General features: G+C 29.3%; 2 protein-coding genes across 4 annotated transcripts in view; one reads left to right on the forward strand and one right to left on the reverse strand.

Moving 5' to 3' along the window:
- LOC145265444 (PHD finger-like domain-containing protein 5A) overlaps positions 1-17,804 on the reverse strand; it is a 41,917-nt gene extending 24,113 nt beyond the window's left edge. Inside the window, exon 1 of the mRNA XM_080121291.1 lies at positions 17,667-17,804. Within this exon, the coding sequence (XP_079977417.1) occupies positions 17,667-17,718 (52 nt within the window). The 5' untranslated portion in view covers positions 17,719-17,804. The remainder of the gene's footprint in view (positions 1-17,666) is intronic.
- Positions 11,869-20,464, forward strand: part of LOC145265442 (putative ATP-dependent RNA helicase DDX47) — a 66,139-nt gene continuing 57,543 nt past the window's right edge. The window contains exons 1-2 of one of the 3 annotated variants that reach the window (XM_080121289.1): positions 11,869-12,004; positions 18,115-18,217. In XM_080121289.1, the coding sequence (XP_079977415.1) occupies positions 18,143-18,217 (75 nt within the window). In that variant the 5' untranslated portion in view covers positions 11,869-12,004; positions 18,115-18,142. Of the gene's footprint in view, positions 12,005-16,403; positions 16,454-18,067; positions 18,218-20,464 lie in introns of those variants that run through there. The other 2 variants (XM_080121290.1, XM_080121288.1) reach the window with 2 other exon arrangements.

Here is a 20,464-nt window from a genome sequence, read left to right on the forward strand (position 1 = left end):
ATATTCTTCATCAACTTTGCTCGGTCGTAACTTTGCTTCATGTGGTCGTAAAAATACATATCATATACCAGGAGATGGATTTCTTTGTTTATATAGCCTGTAAAATTTCAGCCATATCCAATCAAATTCGACCCCATTCATGTGTATCCAAACGTAATGTATGAAATGTAAACATTGAAAAAACAGTTTCCCTATTTGCTATCGTCATTTTTTACTGTTTTTTCATTTTTAACTTGGAGCATAAAAACATTGAACGCATAAAAGAAAAATAAATTAACATTGAAATGCTTATTCTATTCTCTTTCCATCAATGTAATTCTTTTAAAAATTGACCCAAAAATAAAAAAGATATGACTTGTTGAAGCACATTAGGTATGTAATATTGCTGATGTCCACGAAAATACAGCATTGATAAGATAAATCAGTATATATCATCCATTTTCATGTATAAAATAGTTTCAGAATCATTTTCATGTATAATATGTAAATATTTGATAATTATTGTGCGGAAATTTCTTTAAAATGTTATCTTTTATGGAAATTCAAATCCACTTAACGGGGAAAACGGCTCGAAAGCAAAAAAATTGTTTCATTTTTTATTCTGAGTTTGTCAATTTAAAAAAATTATTTTCAAGTTCTTTGAATTTGATTTCCAAACAATACTATTTTGTTGTTTTTAACGCTTTTAAAAGTGTTAAAAAACAACAAAATGTACTAAATACACACGTTTCTGTTATCATGGTATTTATAACTTTTTTCTTGTACTTAAGTTAGAATTGTGTTTTTTAGTGGTTAAAAAAAAACAAATATATAACAAATAAAAAGTACATGTGCACTTCTGCTACCATGCTGAAATAAAATTATTTAGAAACCCATTCTTAACATGGGGAAGGAAGGGTGTTTTATTAACTATTCTGTACTTTTACATAACAATTAAATAAAATATATTGTGAAGCCTGAATCAGTCAATTTTTTTTAATCTGCAAGACAAAACCGTTTTTTTTAACTGAGAATATCTAAATAATAATAATAATTATAATAATAATAATAATAATAATAATTAGGCGGTTTGATAAAGAATGTGATGCATTTTGTAAATTTTTACCTTGTTTCCACCATAACATTTTTCTTTAAACTGACTACCTCTTAACGTTTTCGGGTATGCTGAAAATGAATATCGCATTTAAATTTCCAGCAAATAAGTAGCTTTCCGGATATTAAACAATGCCATTTCTTATGTTATTTTTGGAGGCTATCTTCGTATGTGCGCTTTTGAACTAGTCTCGAAAGATTTCTCCTTCTTTGAACGAAGAAAGGAAAGGTTCAGTGTAGCATCAGAACAGATAATACACTCTAATCTTAGCCCCAAAACCTGTTGCTTGTGGTCTTCATTGACAACAATGGATGACATAAACCCTCCTTCATTTGTGGTCGTTCCTACCCTTAAAATATATTTAATGTAACCAAACAATCAAATACCCTTTTTTAAATAATTGAATTAAATCATAATTCCAAACACCATTTATGGTGAAATACTTTTAATATTATGTATATGTGCTTTGTATTTTTCCTTCACACTAATTTCTATCAAGATTTAAAATTTTCCTTGTAAATATTTGTAAATAAAAATAAACTAAAACTGCTTTTTTTTCCTGATATTTTTGTTTTACATCAACCACATATACAAATTGTTTTTTCTCCAATTTTTTTATCGTATAATTTTCAAAAAGATTTTCATTAGAATTTGTTGGCCCTTAAAATTGTGCCATTGCGTAGCGGCAAACTTGGATGTAATTTTGGAAAAGGAGGAGGTAATAACTGTTTATAAATACAGAACAACTATTTTTAGACTGTATGGTCTTCTGTAGATGTATATCACATAACAACAAATTGCCGAAAGAAATTATATTTTTAGCAGTCAATGTTCACCGTCACGCCAACTGAAGATGCCTCAACATTTTCTTAAAAAATGATGACTTTAAAGGTTTTCAGGTATGCTGAAAACAAATATCGCAGGGAAAATTAGTGCAGACAAATTTTGAGATATAAATACCTGTATTTCTAGTAGTTTTATTTGGCTGCCATCTTTGTTTCAATGCAATGGTATATTCAACATGTGCACACATGCTGCAATGAACAGACAATCTGTGTAGTTAACTCAACGCAATTCCGAAAGCCATTCTTAACATGAGGAGGTGGATGTTTAATCCGAAAGCTGCTCTTAACATGGGAAGGTAGGGGTTTATTTCGGAAGCCGTTCTTAACATGAGGAGGGAAGTATTTATTTCAAAAGAAATGACATTGAATAAACATTTGCATCACGTAGACTTAACTACACACATCGTCTGCACATGCTCACTAACAACAAAGATGGCGGCCAATTCAAACGACTAGAAATTACAAAGCATAATACAGAAAACTATTTGTCTGCGCTAATTCTCTCTGTGATATTCATGTTCAGCATAGCCGAAAATCTCTAAAAGTTGTCGATTTATCGAATAATGTTGAGGCGACTTCAGTTGGCGTAACATGAATATTGACCTTTTTAGGCAAATGCGCCGTTATATATCGATTTTTTCATTTTTTGGTATTGATTCATCAAAGCATTTCCATATTAGCAATATTAGGCTCACTAAAAGAAAATTATTAATTTATTTTTCAAAGATTTAAAAGTAACGTTTTTCATAAAAATAATGACAATACATAATTTTATTTTGCTAATCTTAAAGATTATTATTATATTTAACAAATTTCACACTTCAAAACACAAAAAGATGAAAAATTAAACATTCAAAATTCGGATTTTCAACCTTCAAATCTGATATATGCAATAGTGTTTTTTTTTGTTTGTTTTATCTACAATCCTCACCATCCTCACAATACAATATATTTTGTTCAGTTTTGGCTGATTACTTTAAGCAGATTTGTACCGAGAAATAAAAGGGTTGTAGGCAAATATATATATATATATATATATATATATACACTAGCGGTATCCTGCCATGCGTTGCTGTGGCTCAATTTGGTGTAATGGAAAATTCTAATAAAAAGAGAAAATGCATGTTTCTTATATTCTTAGTACAGCAATCCATTCCAAAAAGTAAAATAAAAAGGCGAAAATGAAAACAAATGGTACTCTTGCAGAATTGGATCCTGATCCTCAGGATTACCGTCAATCATGGCTTGGGCTCGACCAACAATCAGTAGATAAAGCTGAATGTAGCAAAAATGTTGAAATGCTAAATGTTTTTTGTTTGTTTTCTGTATACAAAAATGTGAGTTAGTAATTGATATTTGAGTGATTTGGGCGGGGGTTACTATACACAGATTCGAAAAAGTTGTCCAAAAACAAATAAATGAAAGCAAAAGGTAAGATATGTTATGTTTCTACCTAACTGGATAATTGTTAAGTGTTTTTATGTAATGTAAAATGTTTAATCGGCTCGAAAAACAAAAATGGTTGCAGACTCTGTTGAATACGTTAAGTTTGGGAAAGTAAGTTGAAAACTAAAAACTATAAAATACAGTGTCAAAAAAAAACCCACCGAATATATGTTACCATGACATAGGCTGACATAATCGGTGGGTTTGTGACAGTATTTTGTATAGTTTTTTAGTTTTAACTCACTTTCTACAACTTAACTTAATCAACAGTGTCCGCCACTATTTGTATCTTTCAAATACACCAATAAACACTGTTTTTCGAGCCGAAAAAACGTTACATTAAATGAAAAGGGTTTGTATTACTAAACACAGATTCAAAGAAGTTGCCAAAAAATAAATATATGACAAATAAATTTTATCAAAGGCAAGAAAAGTAAATGTTCTCCCTAACTGGATAACATTGTAGTGTTTTTATGTAATGTATAATTTTTAATCGGTTCAAAAACATGCAATGTTTATCGGTATATTTGAAAAATATAAATGGCGGCAGACTGTATCGAACACGTTAAGTTTGGGGAAATTTTGGGAAAATAAGTTTAAACTAAAAAACTATACAAAATACTGTTAGGAACTCACTCAATATATGTTACTGTGACGTAGGCTGACATATAATCAGTGGTTTTAAACTTTTGCTCAATACAGATGACTTTTAAGAGTCCCTTTTAGTGATTACCTGATTTGAGGATATTTGTACAACTAAATGGCAAATCTGCTCCAAAAATCCGGTATTATTTTACTTTAAGGCCCGTCTGATGTTCGTATACAACGAAATATTTTATTGTAGATTTCAGTACTAAAAACGAATCTGCAAACCGTTTCCGCCGCAAAAAGAAAGTTTTCATGATATGAAGAAATTACTTTTTCGAAAAGTGGGTGATCACTTTTCAATGTAAATTTACTTAGAATGAGCACCCACTTTCTGGCCACCTGGGAGAGGGGCATTTTTCTGCGTGTTTCGTGGCTAAAAAGGTTTTTGTTTGATTTCTTTTGCATGGTAATAACCCCTGGACTCTGGGACTATTTCCCATTTCACAGCCGTAGCCTTCGTTTATGCTACGCGCGAGCATAAACGAAAGCTGTTTAACCAATAAACATGGGAAAAAATCCCCCCTCCCTCAGGTGGCTAGAAAGTGGGTGCTTATTTTAAGTTAAATTTACATGGAAAAGTGATCGCCTACTTTTCAAAAAAGTAATTTCTTCATATCATAAAAACTATTTTTTTGCGACGGAAACGGTTTGCAGATTCGTTTTTAGCACATCGAAATCTTAAAATTTATTTTTGTTATATACGAACGTGAGATGCACGGCCCTTTATGGAAAATTTTATGAAAAATCCGGGAGAAAATAGTTTTCAATAAAAACAGCAAATGAATTCGATAGAAAAAAATGGATGCTATTTTTAAAAATTTGTCTGTGTGTTTCTTGGCTAAAAAGTTTTTTGTTTGATTTCTTTTGCATTTTGCAATTTAAACAGGTAATTTTAAAGGATTTTCCAAGGGTAGAAAGAAAGGCCCCCCCCCCAAAAAAAATCGTGCCTACAAAAATCATTTTACGTTAAATTATTATGGAAAAGTGATCCTCCACTTTTTTAAACTAACATTTCTTCATATCTTGGAAACTACTCGTCTGCCTTAATTATAAATGTTATTTTCGTTTTCAGCGGCCTATAAAAAACCTATAAAAGTGGTAATTTTAAAGGGATTTTCGAGGGTCGAGTAATTCTTCATATTTACGTTCTTTTATTTATTTTTTCCCCCAATAACATAAGAAATTAAGAATTAGACAAATTTATTTTAGGTAGGCTTTTAAAAATAAAAAAATTAAGATAAGCAAATGGTGCTAGTGCACTTACCGATCCGCGCTATTTTTTAAATCGTATTTCCAAGTTTAATTAAAGTTTTATATGTTTGTTTTATTCAATTGTAAGGTTAAAGTACAAATATATATATATATATATATATATATATATATATATATATATAAATAAATAATTTAAAAAATAGGGAATTTTTTTTTTTTACCCATCTATTAATTAGATAGTTAAATGTTGTAATTCAAAAGTCGTCAACCTGTGGTGCACGTGAAAGGCTCATTTCTACCGGAAATAAAATATGGCGGACAGTCTCGCAGTTACGAAAAATATTTTTATTTTATTTAATATATTTTTATAATTTGCGATCTTAATTTATTTTAATAACATGCAAACATTCCTTGACTTTACACATAAATCTTCTGAAAATTTCAATTAAATTGGTAATGTAGAAATATGGTTTTATGGACTTTGAACGAACCAAGAATTACATATATATATATATATATATATATATACACTAGCATGGGTGCCCAGCGTTGCCCAGGTGTTCGGAGGTGTGTGTTGAGCAAAAAAAAAAAAAAAAAAAAAAAAAAAAAAGAGGTAGTAGGAAGGCAGGCTCGAACCCGTACCACAAAGGAGGAAAGGACGGGGGAAAAACGTGATTTCTTTGCTGTTACGACCACCACCAAACCGGAAGTGACGTAGGTTTAAATTAAGGCTAGACAATCGAAAAGAGGGGATGACTTTTGAAAATATTGGCGAAAAAAAGTGACCTCTCCCTGTTGAAAAGTGCCCAGTTGAGGGCGAAGAAAATGTTTTTAGGCAATTTTTCAGTATTTGTCGTCTGAAGGGTCAAGTTCAAAACGATACTGATCTTGTGAAAATCCGTCGCCTCTGTCGAAAGTTTTAGGCAGACATACATTTATATATTGGTAGCTACAAATTTTCGACCCAAACAGATTAAAAAGCTTGCCTTATCTCTGAATACCCTTTATGCAAAATTTCAAATGTTTAGAGCAGAAACTGTCCGAGTAATTTGGTAGAGACTGCAGAGGTCAATTCTTTTTTTAACTTTGACCCCTATTATGACCGCTTAACCTTTGTTTTGGGCTCAAATAAAGTTATTAAGTTAGATCCATGCCCAAGGAACCTATATCTAAAATTTCAATTGTTTATACCCAAAATTGGTGGAGGAATTTGGTAGAGTTCTCAAAAGTCAAATCGTTGGACTTTGACCCATTAACAGCAAAATTTCTGGCCAATCACAGATTACAAAGATTTTCCCAAATCACAGTACCTTGTATATCAAATTTCGGGTCTGTAGAGTGAAAATTAACAGAGTTATTGTGTAGGGAAATGTACACAGACAGACACTTTCACTTTAATCTATCTATATATCTATAAAAGTGAACGTGTGTGTGTGTGTGTGTGTGTGTGTGTGTGTGTGTGTGTGTGTGTGTGTGCACATTTCCCTATGCAATAACTCTCAATTTTTAGTCTACAGACTCAAAATTTGATATACAGGGTACTGAGATTTGAGAAAATCTATAAGATCGGTTTTCGGCCAGAAATTTGGCTGTTAAGGGGCCAAAGTTCAACGATTTGGCCTTTGAGAACCGACAATTTTGGGTCTAAACACTAGAAATTTTAGATATAGGTTCCTTCGACATGGATCTAACTTAATAACTTGATTTGACCCCAAAACAATAAATGTTAACGGGTCAAAGTTAAAAAAAATTAACCCTTTTTTTTATTTTTGCTCAGCATACATCTCGAAACACCCGGGCACCTCCAGGCTAAAATGCTAGTATATCTATAATATAAAGCTGAACATCTGTATGTGTGTCTGGTCACTATTATAGAAAACTGATCACATATAATGATAGAAGATGTATCGAGGTACAGGAATGTGTATGTTTGATCTGGCATAATGAGGATTCATTAAAATTGTGGGTAGTGGTGGGACGATTAATCGGAATCATTAATCGTAAGAATCGTGTATTTTGGGAGGTATAGGAATCGGAATCGCATCATTAAAAAATACCTTAATTTTCCGATTCCTTCATTACGATTCTTTTAGTCTGATGTTGAAAAAAAGAAAAAAATTTCCTGATATTTCTAACCGCAAGAGAGAAATGTAGCATGTTATAAAAAGAAACCAAAGAAATTCATTATTAACAGGGCAATGCTTAGTGCCCCCTCCCTTACAAGGTTCATTCATTCAGATCTATTGTAATCAAAACTACAAAAGAGTTAACTTGAAAAGAAGTATGCAGGGCTCTACATTGCGAGTAAAAAAAAAACAAAAAAAAAAACGCTTATCTTTTTGGCGACTGTTTTTTTTACTGACAAATCTTCTAATAGCGAATGAAAATGCTTTTTCAACTTATATTTTCTTAAAATAAAACGAGCAAAGTCAAATTATTTAAACAGTAAAAAGTTTAATAGAACAACATACTTTTTTTTCTTTTTTTAAAAGGCTTTTGAAAGAAATATCTCTAAAATGAAATTGATCACATATTATTTCGCAAAATTTTGACAGTAGTCGGCTTCTTTTGAAGTTTCAAAAAGAATATCATTGGAATAACATTAGAACTACACATGCTAAGTGGTGGTTTGCGGTTAAGGTCTTCAGAAAATGGAAAAACAAAAACAATTATTTTGCTATCTCTTAAATACAGCTTTATATTTAATTTAAGCTACTACTGGGTAAGTCAATTTTCAAATTTTTATTTTTTTAATTTACATTCTATTAAAATATTCAGCTCATGAAGCAATTAGATATATTTTTTGGAACTTCTTTGCAGATCCCCCCCCCCAATAAAATAAAATATTAGTTGTAATTTAGATTAGATAACATTTTTGGTATTATTTTACTTTAGGGCTCGTCTCACGTTCGTATAGAAAAATATATTTTTTAAAGTAGATTTAGGTGTACTGAAAACGCCACTCCATTCTCGAGTAACTCTTTATAAAGGTGCCCGGAAAACTCGTCCCGGGAAAACTTGTCTCCGGAAAACTCGTCCCCTTTCGCTAGGTAGGAAAAGTGGTCCCTTATTGAATAAATATCGATTGAAAACACATTTTATGATAGTTCTTGAAGGAGATATTGTTTTTTAAAATAGACTATAGCCCCCCCCCAATATTTTTACTTGTTTAATGTTTTTTTTTTAAATAAAATCGATTTTCTAAGTGTCCGTTTTCTACCTAACTGGCTAAGTTCTTAGTGGTTTCACTTATTTTAAAGCGTTTATTATTAGTTAATTACAAATTTTTTTTTGTTCTTATTTTAACAATGTTTTTTGGAGTCATAAAAACAATAATAAAAAACAAAACCAAAAAATTAAAAAACAGGGAGCGATTCGATTCTTCATTATTTTTTTGTTTTGGTTTTTTAATTATGATAGTTTTTTTTGTTATGTTTTTGTTTTCTCTCATACCAAATGCACTCATGCATTATTTAAAATTATAATTTTATCAATTATGAACATTTATTGTCGTCCTGTTAAATTTTGCAAAAATTAACTAATAAATTAAAAGCGAAATATTTTTTTGGCGCGAGAGATGCCATGTGCTGACAATCTCTCGTTAACTCATTTTTAATTTTTTTTAATTTTTACTTCAAATTTCTAAAATCAATCATTAAGAGAAAAAGTAATCACTAAATAAATTTATTAATCAATTTTATTGAAAACTCCGCTATCGTTTATCAAGAATCTTTTTATTTCATTTTTTGTTGGTTGTTTTTCGGAGGGAGATATAGTTTTTACCCCCCCTCTCTAAATTATATTTTTAAAAATATTAAAATTTATTATTAAGGGTCCAGTTTTCCTACCTAGCGAAAGGGGACAAGTTTTCCGGAGACGAGTTTTCCTAAATACCTTTATAAAATACCTATTTCGAATTTTCTTTTTATCCCGAAAAAATAAAAAACTTATTCTAAAAAAGACATAGGGCCTATGTTTTTTGTTACCCCCCCCCCCCAAAAAAAAACACCATGAACTTTATAAACAAACAAAAACACGTGTTAGACGCTTCCTTCCATATTTGCCGGCTCCAATTTTGAATTCAACACACCCGAAATTATATGAAAATTAAGATTTTAAAGGCAAGTCCTGTGGTAGTTATTATCGACATTTACAAAAAAAAAAAACAATTGCCTTTCCAAAATTATCTGCAATCTTTAAAAATTAATTTCCATCTAATTTTAAATTGTCCGCGAAAGATTACTACGCTTATGTCACTTTAATACGAGTGTGGGTGCACATAGCCTTAGTGTGCACTCGAGCGTACCTTAACGAAAGCTGTAAAATGGCCGAAAATAGTCTGAGTGTTCAGGGGCTCATACCCACTAGTGTAGCTAGGGGAGGGGGGGGGCGGTCAGCCCCGGGTGACAATCCCCCCCACCAAAAAAAATTTTTTTTTTTCAGCCAAGCTTAGGTGCGAAAATAGTCGGAAATAGAATTTATTTATTATATATTATGGAATTTTTAAGTTTTAATTTAAAATCTTTTTTTAGAATATTATAAACTCTTAAAAAAATTAGTTATTGCAAAATCTTTTGCCGATTTTTTATTGAAAACTTTTGTACTTTTGAAATCCTTTGATGACTTTTCATTTTTTTAACTGTGGAAAAATGACAAAGAAACGAGATTATATATATATATATATATATATATATTTATATATATATATATATATATTTATATATATATATATATATATATATATATATTTATATATATATATATATATATATATATATATATATATTTATATATATATATATATATATATATATATTTATATATATATATATATATATATATATATATATATATATATATCCGGAGTCACCTATCCAGCATTGGCAAGCCAATGGTAACAAAGTGTGAAAAAATCTAACAATTTCAAAGTGTTAGTGACAAGTGGACATTAAAGGGATTAGTGAATTCAAAAGTTTTCACACCTTTAAAGCCATAAATCCCAAACTACAGATAGAAATTATTTCTGCTAATTGGTATGTTTGACAATTTAGTTTTCAACTACTGACAAGACACACAAAAGACAGTGTAAATTTTCCAAGATAAAAATGTAAGTGTATACTTTTAAACTATTTTAAAGGCAGTCAAAATGTGTTTCATGAATTAAAAATTAATTTAATTTTAACTAGTCTGTGCTTGTAATGAATATGCTAATTATGAAATGAAATAACTAAGAAATTGTTTTTGTGGTTTCAACTATATTCTAGTTCTAATAACTTTTTAATTTTCAAATATAAAAATATATTTATTGAATAAATAAGATAGTTTCTTATAATAATTGCACAATACCTTCACGTTTCTTTTGAATAATCTTTGAGAATAATAATGCCAAAAAATGGGTGAAACAATAAATAAACAAAAAAGCAAATGTTATTAAAGACAAACTAAGTTACTTTTTTACCCAATTAGATACATTTTTGGAGTATACCCAAACGAGCATCACCCCGTCTATATTTTTTTCTGTTTGTTTTTTTGCAATTTTGAAAAACTGTAAGAAACTGAACAGAACAGTGGATTATTATTGATTGGACACTTACCAGATTATCTCACAAAAAACAAACAAAAGTATTTTGACATTTGAAAGGGATGCTAGTTTTTAGTTACGTTATAGCAAACCGATCCCATATTGGAACCACGAGAATTGGGATTTTACTTTGGTGCTTGTGCAGTGTACGTACCATGTTATATTTTAGATGGGATTTCCAAGTTGAATTAAATTTTTATGGTATGTTTTTTCATTAAATTGTTAGGTGAAAGTGCAGACCAGTTAAAGAATAGCTTTTTCAATAATAACATTATTTCAGCATGGTTCGTATTTCTCGCAGTATCAAAAATGTGGTGCGCGGTAAAAATAGCACAAGTGAATAAGTAGGTAAAAATGGCACCAAAAGGTCCTACTGAAGCGATGGGGTTCCAAATTCTAATCTCATTTTGGGTTTTGTAAAATAAAAAAAAAAAACAAACAACTTTATTTTAACTTTTTTAGGCGGACGTTGGCTTTCACCGCCTGCCCTTATAAATTCTATAATTTTCACTTTTTGGAACTTTTTTCTTGTTAATATCATCCAATAGAGACTTATGTATCAGATAATCAGAAAAAAAATTTTTTAAACATTTTTTATGACTTTTCACGCCTTGTTCAGTTTTCTATTTAAACGTAGTAGTAAACCGGACCCACATTAAAAATCCATGCGGAAGTCAGCCTTTTTACCGAACCCGACTCAAAAATCCATGTGGAAGTTGCCCTTTTTTCTCTCTATAGAGAAACGTTCAACTTAATAGCCAGTCACCAATTTTCAATAAAAACAACTTGAACAGGAAAAAAAAAAAAAAAAAAAAAACAGTTTTACAATACACGCATTTAAAACTACGGCCGACGTTGAATTCCCCCAGTTTTCAATTTTCAGAAAAATTTTGATAGATTTTTAAATTGAAAATAAAAATGCAATATTTTTTTAATTGGTTTTCTTTGGAGAAAGTTGGTATTTTACGTAGTTTTAAATGCTTTTTATTACATTTCAAGTATTAACTCTTTCTATGGCATTTTAAACTTCGTCATGATAAAATGTCGAAGTCTGTAATGAAAGCACATATCAGCCTCGTTTGAGTTTGGGGAAAATGGAGGAGACAGTGAATTTTTCGTTAGCTATTTTACACGAGACATTTACATTTTAATCATGATTGAGAAACAGGAAAAAAAACGGTACGTTTTAAATTACACAGACCCTCGAAAAAAAGTAGTTAAAAACAAATATACAACAAAAAAAATAATAATAGAAGTGTTTCTTTTTCATTCTTTTCTAAATATTTTTGAAATAAATATAACATATTTTATACTTCCATATATTTTTTTAAAATTTGGACCAAATGAAAATTCATTGAATTCCTTGAAATCTTTTTTTAACTCTTTGGTCCACGACTTAGCAAAATTACCAACTAGTCACTCAGAGCAGTTTTATTAGTGAGGGTCGAAATTGCAGTGTCTTTTTTTTTTTTTTTTCTGCCTAAGTGACCATCTAGGTGTCACCAATTTTTTTAACCCTCCTTAACTTCAAAGAGTAAATACAATATATACAACTAAAAAAATAATTTTAAAAAAATGCTGATTCTATTCATGAAAAATTCTTTTAACTAGCAACAGGAGCACTGGTTAACTACTGAACCATGTGGAAAGGTGTGGGGGGGAGGAAAAAAGGAAATTAAATGATGATAATAAATTATGATAACCGTCTTTGAAAGGCACTAAACTCCTAAAATTTACTTCTTTAAAATTTTAGGGGCATTCCCTGGCGATTTTAAAGCACTCTCTCTCCGAAAAAAACAAAAAACGATTGAATTTTTAAGTTTGGGAAAGATATATTTATTATAACCGAATTCCTGTATGAAGACTGGATCTACTTTATTGGACGTTAATTTGTGAGATAAGTAATTTTTTAATGTTTAATAAGTTTTTAAAGTTTCAATTAAACTTTTTTAATTGCGTTTTTTTTTTTCAATTTATTTAAAAAAAAAAAAAAAAAAAAAACAGGGTTTAAAATGTATTTTTCAAGGTAACAAGCTTCGAAATAAGTCTAATTAAAAAAAAATCACTTAATTTTTAATTTCGACAACCCTGAGAATTTAATTATTAAAAAAATATTGAAATGTGACATTTTTTTTATTTAACATTTCTATTAGTTCAATTAATTTTCTTTCAATAATTCATTTCATTCAACAAACTTCACCATTTTTTGTTTTGTTTTTTGTTTTTTTATCTTTTTCTGTAATTTTCGTAATTATTTTTCTCAATTTTATCTAGTATTTCATTTGTTTTTTATAGTGGTATCATTTTTATGTGTTCCTTTGATATACCCTATTTCAAAATTAGTTTGGCTAAACTTATTCTTCACGTTAGAAACAACGTGTAAAAGCAATGAAAAAGTAAGAAAAAAAACAATAGGTGTTAACTACTCTTTGTGAATTATGGAGGTCTGAAGAACTGCCGTCACAAATACAACTATCAATAGCCAAACAAAAAATCGTTTTTGAAATTCCTTTAATTGTAACTTTTCGCTATACCTACCTTTTGGTATAAAACACAAAAACTTTCGATTAATGGTATTTCTCAAATATGGTCGTTAACTTTGGAAGGGTTATTTTGTATCTACAGTGCCATGTCACGTGGTATATTATTTTTTTCATTACACGCGTTCATTTATAAATTATTAAATTAAATATTTATCTTTTTTTATATTTAATTAGTATATATTTTCTTTCTCTTCCGCTATATTTTTTTTTATTTAATTCATTAAATCTGTTAATTATGAGGACCAAAATAATGAATCGTGTTAATTTATTCTCTAATTTTCTTGTTTTTGTTCTCTTTTATAAATTCTATTTTATTTGTTTTTGCTCTGAAGGATAAATTCTATTTTCTTTGTTTTTTTCTATATTCCAATTAAGTAAAATAAATTTTCTCTAAAATAAATTTTGCTAATTTTTCTGTTTAGTTTACTATATAATAATTTTATTTAAACCAAAACACGACGGTGTAGACATAAAATATCTCTTCCAAAGTTAGGGAACATATTTGGGAACTACCCAACCATAAGTATAAAACTACCTGGTATATTTCAAAACAATAATTCCCTAGGAATCGGAATCGTACTTGGTATCGGAATCGTTAATCAATATTTTCCTGGAATCGGAATCGTATAAAAATTAGGAATCGTCCCAACACTAACTGTGGGGTCTGCGTACGCGCATGGTCCACAAAGTATGGAAATAAAAAATTAAAAAAAAAAAAAAAAAAAAAAAAACGTTTACAAGTGTTTTTGATATAGATGTACATAATACTTTGATAAGTATGTTTTAACTTAAATAGGGATGGTATAATAAAATTGTGGGGTCTGTGTTTGCACCTGGCCTCCATAGAATGGAAATAGGCACAAACTTTAATAAAGACTTTTCATATCTATCTGTGTAAGTATACTTTGATAATTATGTTTCAGTTTGAAGAAATATGGTACAATAAAATTATTGAATGTTCGTTCGCGCCTGACCTCCAGAGAATAGAAATGTCACAAAGTTTAACAAGGTTTTTTAATATAGATCCACAGAATATTGTGATAAGTGTTTCTGTTTCAGTGTGAACAGGTATGTTATAATAAATTATGGGGTGTATCTATTTTATTTTTCCTTTCATCATATTTTGCTTTGGTTTTGATACCCCCAAATTCGAAGCTATCTCTTTATAACCCTTCCTTTTCATAACCTATCATACTTTCATAAATCAGAGTCCATTTTCTGTAGGCTGTTTGTGAATCCAGTCAACGATGGGTACTTTTGCTAGTATATCTATAAAAGTGTGTGTGCGTGTGTGTTAGCAGTATCAGAATTTTTGTAGGAATTTTTGACACCCCTAACACGAAACTGCGAATACAATATAAAAATCTCGTAATTTCTCTGTTAAAAGTGGGTTATTTATTTTCTTTATGGATTATACTTCCAAAATAAACTATTACAGTTGTTTTAAAAGTAATAGAAATATTTTTTTTTTTTTTAAAAACAGTAATGAATTTTCCGAACTCAATATTTTTCAATTTTTAAACTTTAAAAATCTATCAAAATTTTTCTATTGATTCTATTTTTACGATATTTTCAGGGTCAATGTGAAATTTTATGTTCTTTCCAATAAACCGAATATAATATTTTAGACAAACGTTTTTTTTTTAAATTCACCCTCCCCCCCAGTGTCACCCATTTTGAAATGTCTATTAAAAAGTAAATAATTAATTTATGTCGGGAAGTTTTATATATCACAAATTGAAGAGAAAAGGTCAATAAATAATATATTCAAATTTAAAACAAAAAAAAAAATCGCTTATTTAGAAATTTACCTGTAAAGTCCGAAGTTTAAAACCTTATTTTATAAGAACACATTGTTTTTTTTTTTTTTAATGAAACCTTGGTCCTTGCTCCTTTAATTGAAAAAATAATGGTAAATTTATACAAACACCGTGACAGCGAATTAACCCTAACCCTAAACCCTAACCCTGTCACGGTGTTTGTATAATAATACCAATTAGGGCTTGAATTACATTTTTCGAGCAGTTATAAGCTTGGAAAGATGGGGTGGAATTATTCACTATTTTCACGAAATTTCTGACACTGCTGTGTGTACATTTCTCTACGCAATAACTCCGTCTACGAACTCGAAATTTGATATACAGGGTACTGAGATTTGAGAAAATCTTTGTGATCGGATTTCAGCCAGAAATTTGGCTGTTAAAGGGTTAAAGTTCAACGATTTGACCTTTGAGAACTCTACCAAACTCCTCCGACAATTTTGGGTCTAAACACTAGAAATTTTAGAGATGGGTTCCTTGGACATGGATCTAACTTAATAACTTGATTTGAGCCCAAAACAATAAATGTTAAGGGGTCAAAATTAAAAAAATTGACTTTTTTTTTTTGTTTTTTTGCTCAGCATACACCGGGCAACACCGGGCTGAAATGCTAGTAGATATATAGATGTAAAAAAACAAAAACAAAAAAAAAAAACGTACACCATTATAAAGTTCATTCTTCACTTAATAATCGGTGAAAACTTTGTATTTATTGGATAATTACTTGATTTTTGGTAGATTTTTAAATAGAGAATCCATCAATAAATACTTATTCCCTCCTTCCTTTTTGGTCGTGCCTAGTTTAAACGAAACCGCGATAAACAAATCGAACGATATTAAAGTACTTTATATGAAGCATTTCAAAGTACTCGACATACTTTATGAGAAGTTTTTTTTTTTTTAAATAAGCATTACCACTTATCAAGGCCCAGAGGCCATTCGAGGATAAGGCTTACAGAGTGTACAGTAGTCAATTAATTGGACAATGTAGTAATCGTTAGTAATAGAAATTCGGTAAATTTAGTGGAATTACGTAAACATTAATTAAAAGGGTCTTTGCCTCAGTCAGTATACACAGGCATGACTTTCGCTAAACAAAGCGGAAATCAAAATGACAAGTTTATTGAATTTTAACTTTGTAATGATAGAATTTGTTTTAATGTAAAACTTGGAATGTTATTTTATAAGGAACATTGCGTTTACACCGGACAATCACATTTAACTACACCAGTCAATAATAGCCACTCTTACCTATTGGTAACATGGTATTGTTTCTTTTGAAAATCCAGAATGTTTGTCATACAAAATATTTATTCTCATAAAATTGAACTTTTTTGATGCCAAAACACTAATAGATTTCTAAATAATTTATTTTTATTATTTTCATTTAAAATTTGGCCCTTAGACATTTTTCCTTGCTAGTAGTAGTTGGTTCAAATCAAACTAAGGATGACTTTTGCCTTAACACATTTTATAAAGTTTAGAAAACATTTACAAGTTTTCTTATCACATATATTTAAGCGAACCAGTGAAAGTGAACCACTTATTTTTTATTTCACCTTTGTTTATTCATAAACAAATTACTATCTTTAAATCAAAACAGAATTATGATACCGCGCTGAAATAACATTATCATTTAGAAACCCATTCTTAACATGAGGTGTTTTAGTATTTTATACTTTCACTCAACAATTTAATAAAAAATATAAAAATTGAAAATACTATTTTAAAACAAAAATAGCACAACAGATTCACAAGCACCAATTTATTTTCAAAGATTAATTAAATTCCATGCATTTAGAATTGTTTTTAATCTCACTCCGAAGGAAAATAAACAATCTCACAATTATTGTTCGTAGAATAAGTTTAAACACATGACACGCCATCAAAATTACGAAGTTCATGAACAAGTCATTGTTTAAACGAGCCATGTTTTAAGCATGGCATTTGCAAATTCAAAAGGTTTTAAAAAGCTCTTTTCCTGGCAAAAAAAAAAAAAAAAAAAAATGGACATTTTAACCTTTGTATTCAACGAGATTCAATTTCGAATAGTTTTTTTTTTTTTTGGTATTATTATACAAACACCGTGACAGCGTTAGGGTTAGGGTTAATTCGCTGTCACGGTGTTTGTATAAATTTACCATTTTTTTTAATTCATTTTTTTACGATTACAACGAAAAACAAAGTGGTTAACATTTTTAGAATTATATATATATATATATATATATATATATATATATATATATATATATATATATATATATATTAAAACAAGACAAATAGATTTTAAAGATTAATTTTCCATAATTACAATTTTGTTTAGAATGAAAAACTGGATATTTGTTTAGCAAAATTTCAAGTACTTACTGGTAAAAATTAAGCAGACGCAAAGCACTCAGAATACATTATTAAGAAATCTTAAATCTAAACCGATACTAACTATGGACAATTCATGTTAAAATAGATAAAGATACAAACCTACGCCAGGCTGTTTTCGGCAGAAAATCAAATCTGGATGATGCTTAGCCATAAGGTAAAACACACACGAGGAAGCGTGGAACGATAGAAAAATTGGAATCGCGAAACGAAACCACTAAATACATATTTAAGAATTATACTTCGTTTTAAACAAATAGTTCGACATTTTTTTAAGAGTCTTTATTTTAGGATAATTAATTTAATTGTTATAACTATATAATTTTTATTTTTAATCATAAAATCTTGAACAGACAATAAATTATTTATTATTACATAAATGTTAAATATAATAAAATATTTTTATTTAATTCATAAAAATAATTATCTATCGGAAGAAAATGATTTTTTTTTTTTTGAGAAAATTATATAAATACCCAAATATGTAAAATAAGGATGAAATTTCGTTTCGTTTTCTACACAAATTTCAAATTTTTATTTCGCTTAACAGAACTTCCTGTAAATGAAATCACTCGAAAATGGACGAACCAGCTGAAAAGTCCGACGTTCAAACGGAGACAATATCCGATGAATTGATTACATTTAAATCTTTGGTAACATTTCAGCTTTATTTATTTTTAAAATCTAAAATGTCTGTTTATATTGCTCGACTATTTATTGTGATATTTTTTGTCGATCAATTGTTCTGTTTTTAAAGAAACCCACGTGTACTTCTGTTTTATGAAAAGTATTTTTAAACTTGACATGTTTTTGTTAAATTGTCTAAATTAAAAAAAAAAAAAATTGTCAATTTTTGACAATAATTAACTAAATCGATTTGAATGTTCTATAAATAAATGTAACGATTTTATAATTTGGAAATGAGCCTCAAATCGAAATCGTCAAGACCACGTGAGAAAATTAAGGAAACGTGGCTTATTAATTATATATATATATAATTCATTTTCACGCTAGTATGATCCTTTTCATACTTAGTTTCTTTAAATACTTTACAAGTAATATTTCTTTGCGTTTTGCTACCCTCCCTCCCCTCTCTGACGAGAAGGAAATATTTCTTCGAATCTCCGTGAATTAAGGACATTATTCACCTGTTTCCTTTCCGAATAATAAATGTTTTGGTCAATGTTTTTTTAACTTGTACTAAAGTGTTTCTCAACAAATTTTATTAAACCTAAGGGCCGACGTACACGAGTGCTACCCTACTAGCGAAATACGCATCAGCTCCGATGTTGAACGTTGTTCGATTGAGGGAGACCTCATTATTTTTAAAAGGAAAGAATTTTTGCGTGTGTTTTTTTTTTTTTTTTTTTAGTGGATATTTTATTTATTTGGTGCTTACTGATCCGCGCTATTTATTTATTTTTTTTTTAAATCGTATTTCCAAATTTAATTAAAGTTTTATGTTTTTTATTAAATTGTAAGGTTAAAGTACAGAATAGGTACAAAACACCTTCCCCTCCCATGTTAAGAATGGCTTTTTAAATGTTATTTCACCACGGATCAATAAGTGCATGACTCATGCACTTATTGATCCGTGGTGAAATAACATTATTTAAAAGTACTAGTGCATGAGTACCTTTTTTTTTTTTTTTTTTTGCCGCAGTTTATGTAATTATTAACAGAAAAATTGGTGAATATTATTTTCCGTTTTGGTATTTTTTTTTAGTTTACCGACCCCTCAGCAATCAGCATTTACCTTTAATTTGTCGACTTTTAAAGGTTTTTGGGTACGCTGAGAACGAATATCGCGTTTATTTTTTTGCGTTAACACGCAGTTATCCATATTTGAATACATTCAGTATCCAACGTAATCCTTATCATTTTTCTGGCGGCCATCTTGTTTCCTATTTAAGAAAAAGGGTACTTATACAGTTTAGTGACGACATTAAAAAATGGAAATATTGAAAAAAAATTTTAATGTACGTAACTGTTATAGACTGAAGGGCACTTTTTACTGAGTGTGGACCCAAGCAAAAATTTTTTTTTTTTTTGCTTAAGTACGCATGTGCGCAATCGTAAGTCTGCGGCCAAAAAAAAAGGCCAAAAAAAAAAAGTCAAATACACATTGAACACATTGACCTCAACAGCGATTTTCTGTAGATGTACCAACAAGTTGAGATTTTTTTTTATCCAAAAAGTGAAAGAAATGTGAAATGAAATTTTTACAAGTCAAATTTTATTTTAAACAATATACCACTGCGATATATGCAGCAACACATTGTCAAAAGCGTCTTTGCCACTTTTTCCGTAAACCTCCCTCCATAAAAATTCGTCCAAATGGGACTCCACTGTACTGGAGTGCACCCCCATCATTGTTTTGAATTTCGTTTTTGCGTTCTTCCAAAAACATTCTTTCTTCTTCATTAAATTGATAGATAAAGTATAGTTAATCCCCACCGACCTCATGTTAAATAACACAAAAGTAAACTTTGTGACACAACAGAAAATAAGCTTTTAATTTATAGCTTTAGCGGTTATCTTTCAGATGCAAGGTTCATTGTTTACTTGCGGTTTTAACGATGTAAGATTCCGTTGTACGGAAGACCAAATCGGCCTATGATGTTTTTATTGGCGCTTTTCTTCGTATTTTTAATAACATTTTTTTGCACCATTTACAAGTTCTTTTTACAAATAATTTTTTTAATACTGTAATAGTAAAATAAAGATACATTTATTAATTATACGGAATAAGTATCTCGTAATGTTTTCACACGATATTTTTTTCCTGTTGATTTTTCTTTTTTTTTTAATATTAAAATTGATTTAAAGTGATTTTCAAGCCTTTAACATGACGGAGTTTATAATGAAAACCAAATTACGGTTAAAATTAAAATAATCTT

Source organism: Euprymna scolopes, chromosome 40, assembly GCF_053919585.1.
Source record: "Euprymna scolopes isolate OS-2025 chromosome 40, ASM5391958v1, whole genome shotgun sequence".
NCBI lineage: Eukaryota > Metazoa > Mollusca > Cephalopoda > Sepiida > Sepiolidae > Euprymna > Euprymna scolopes.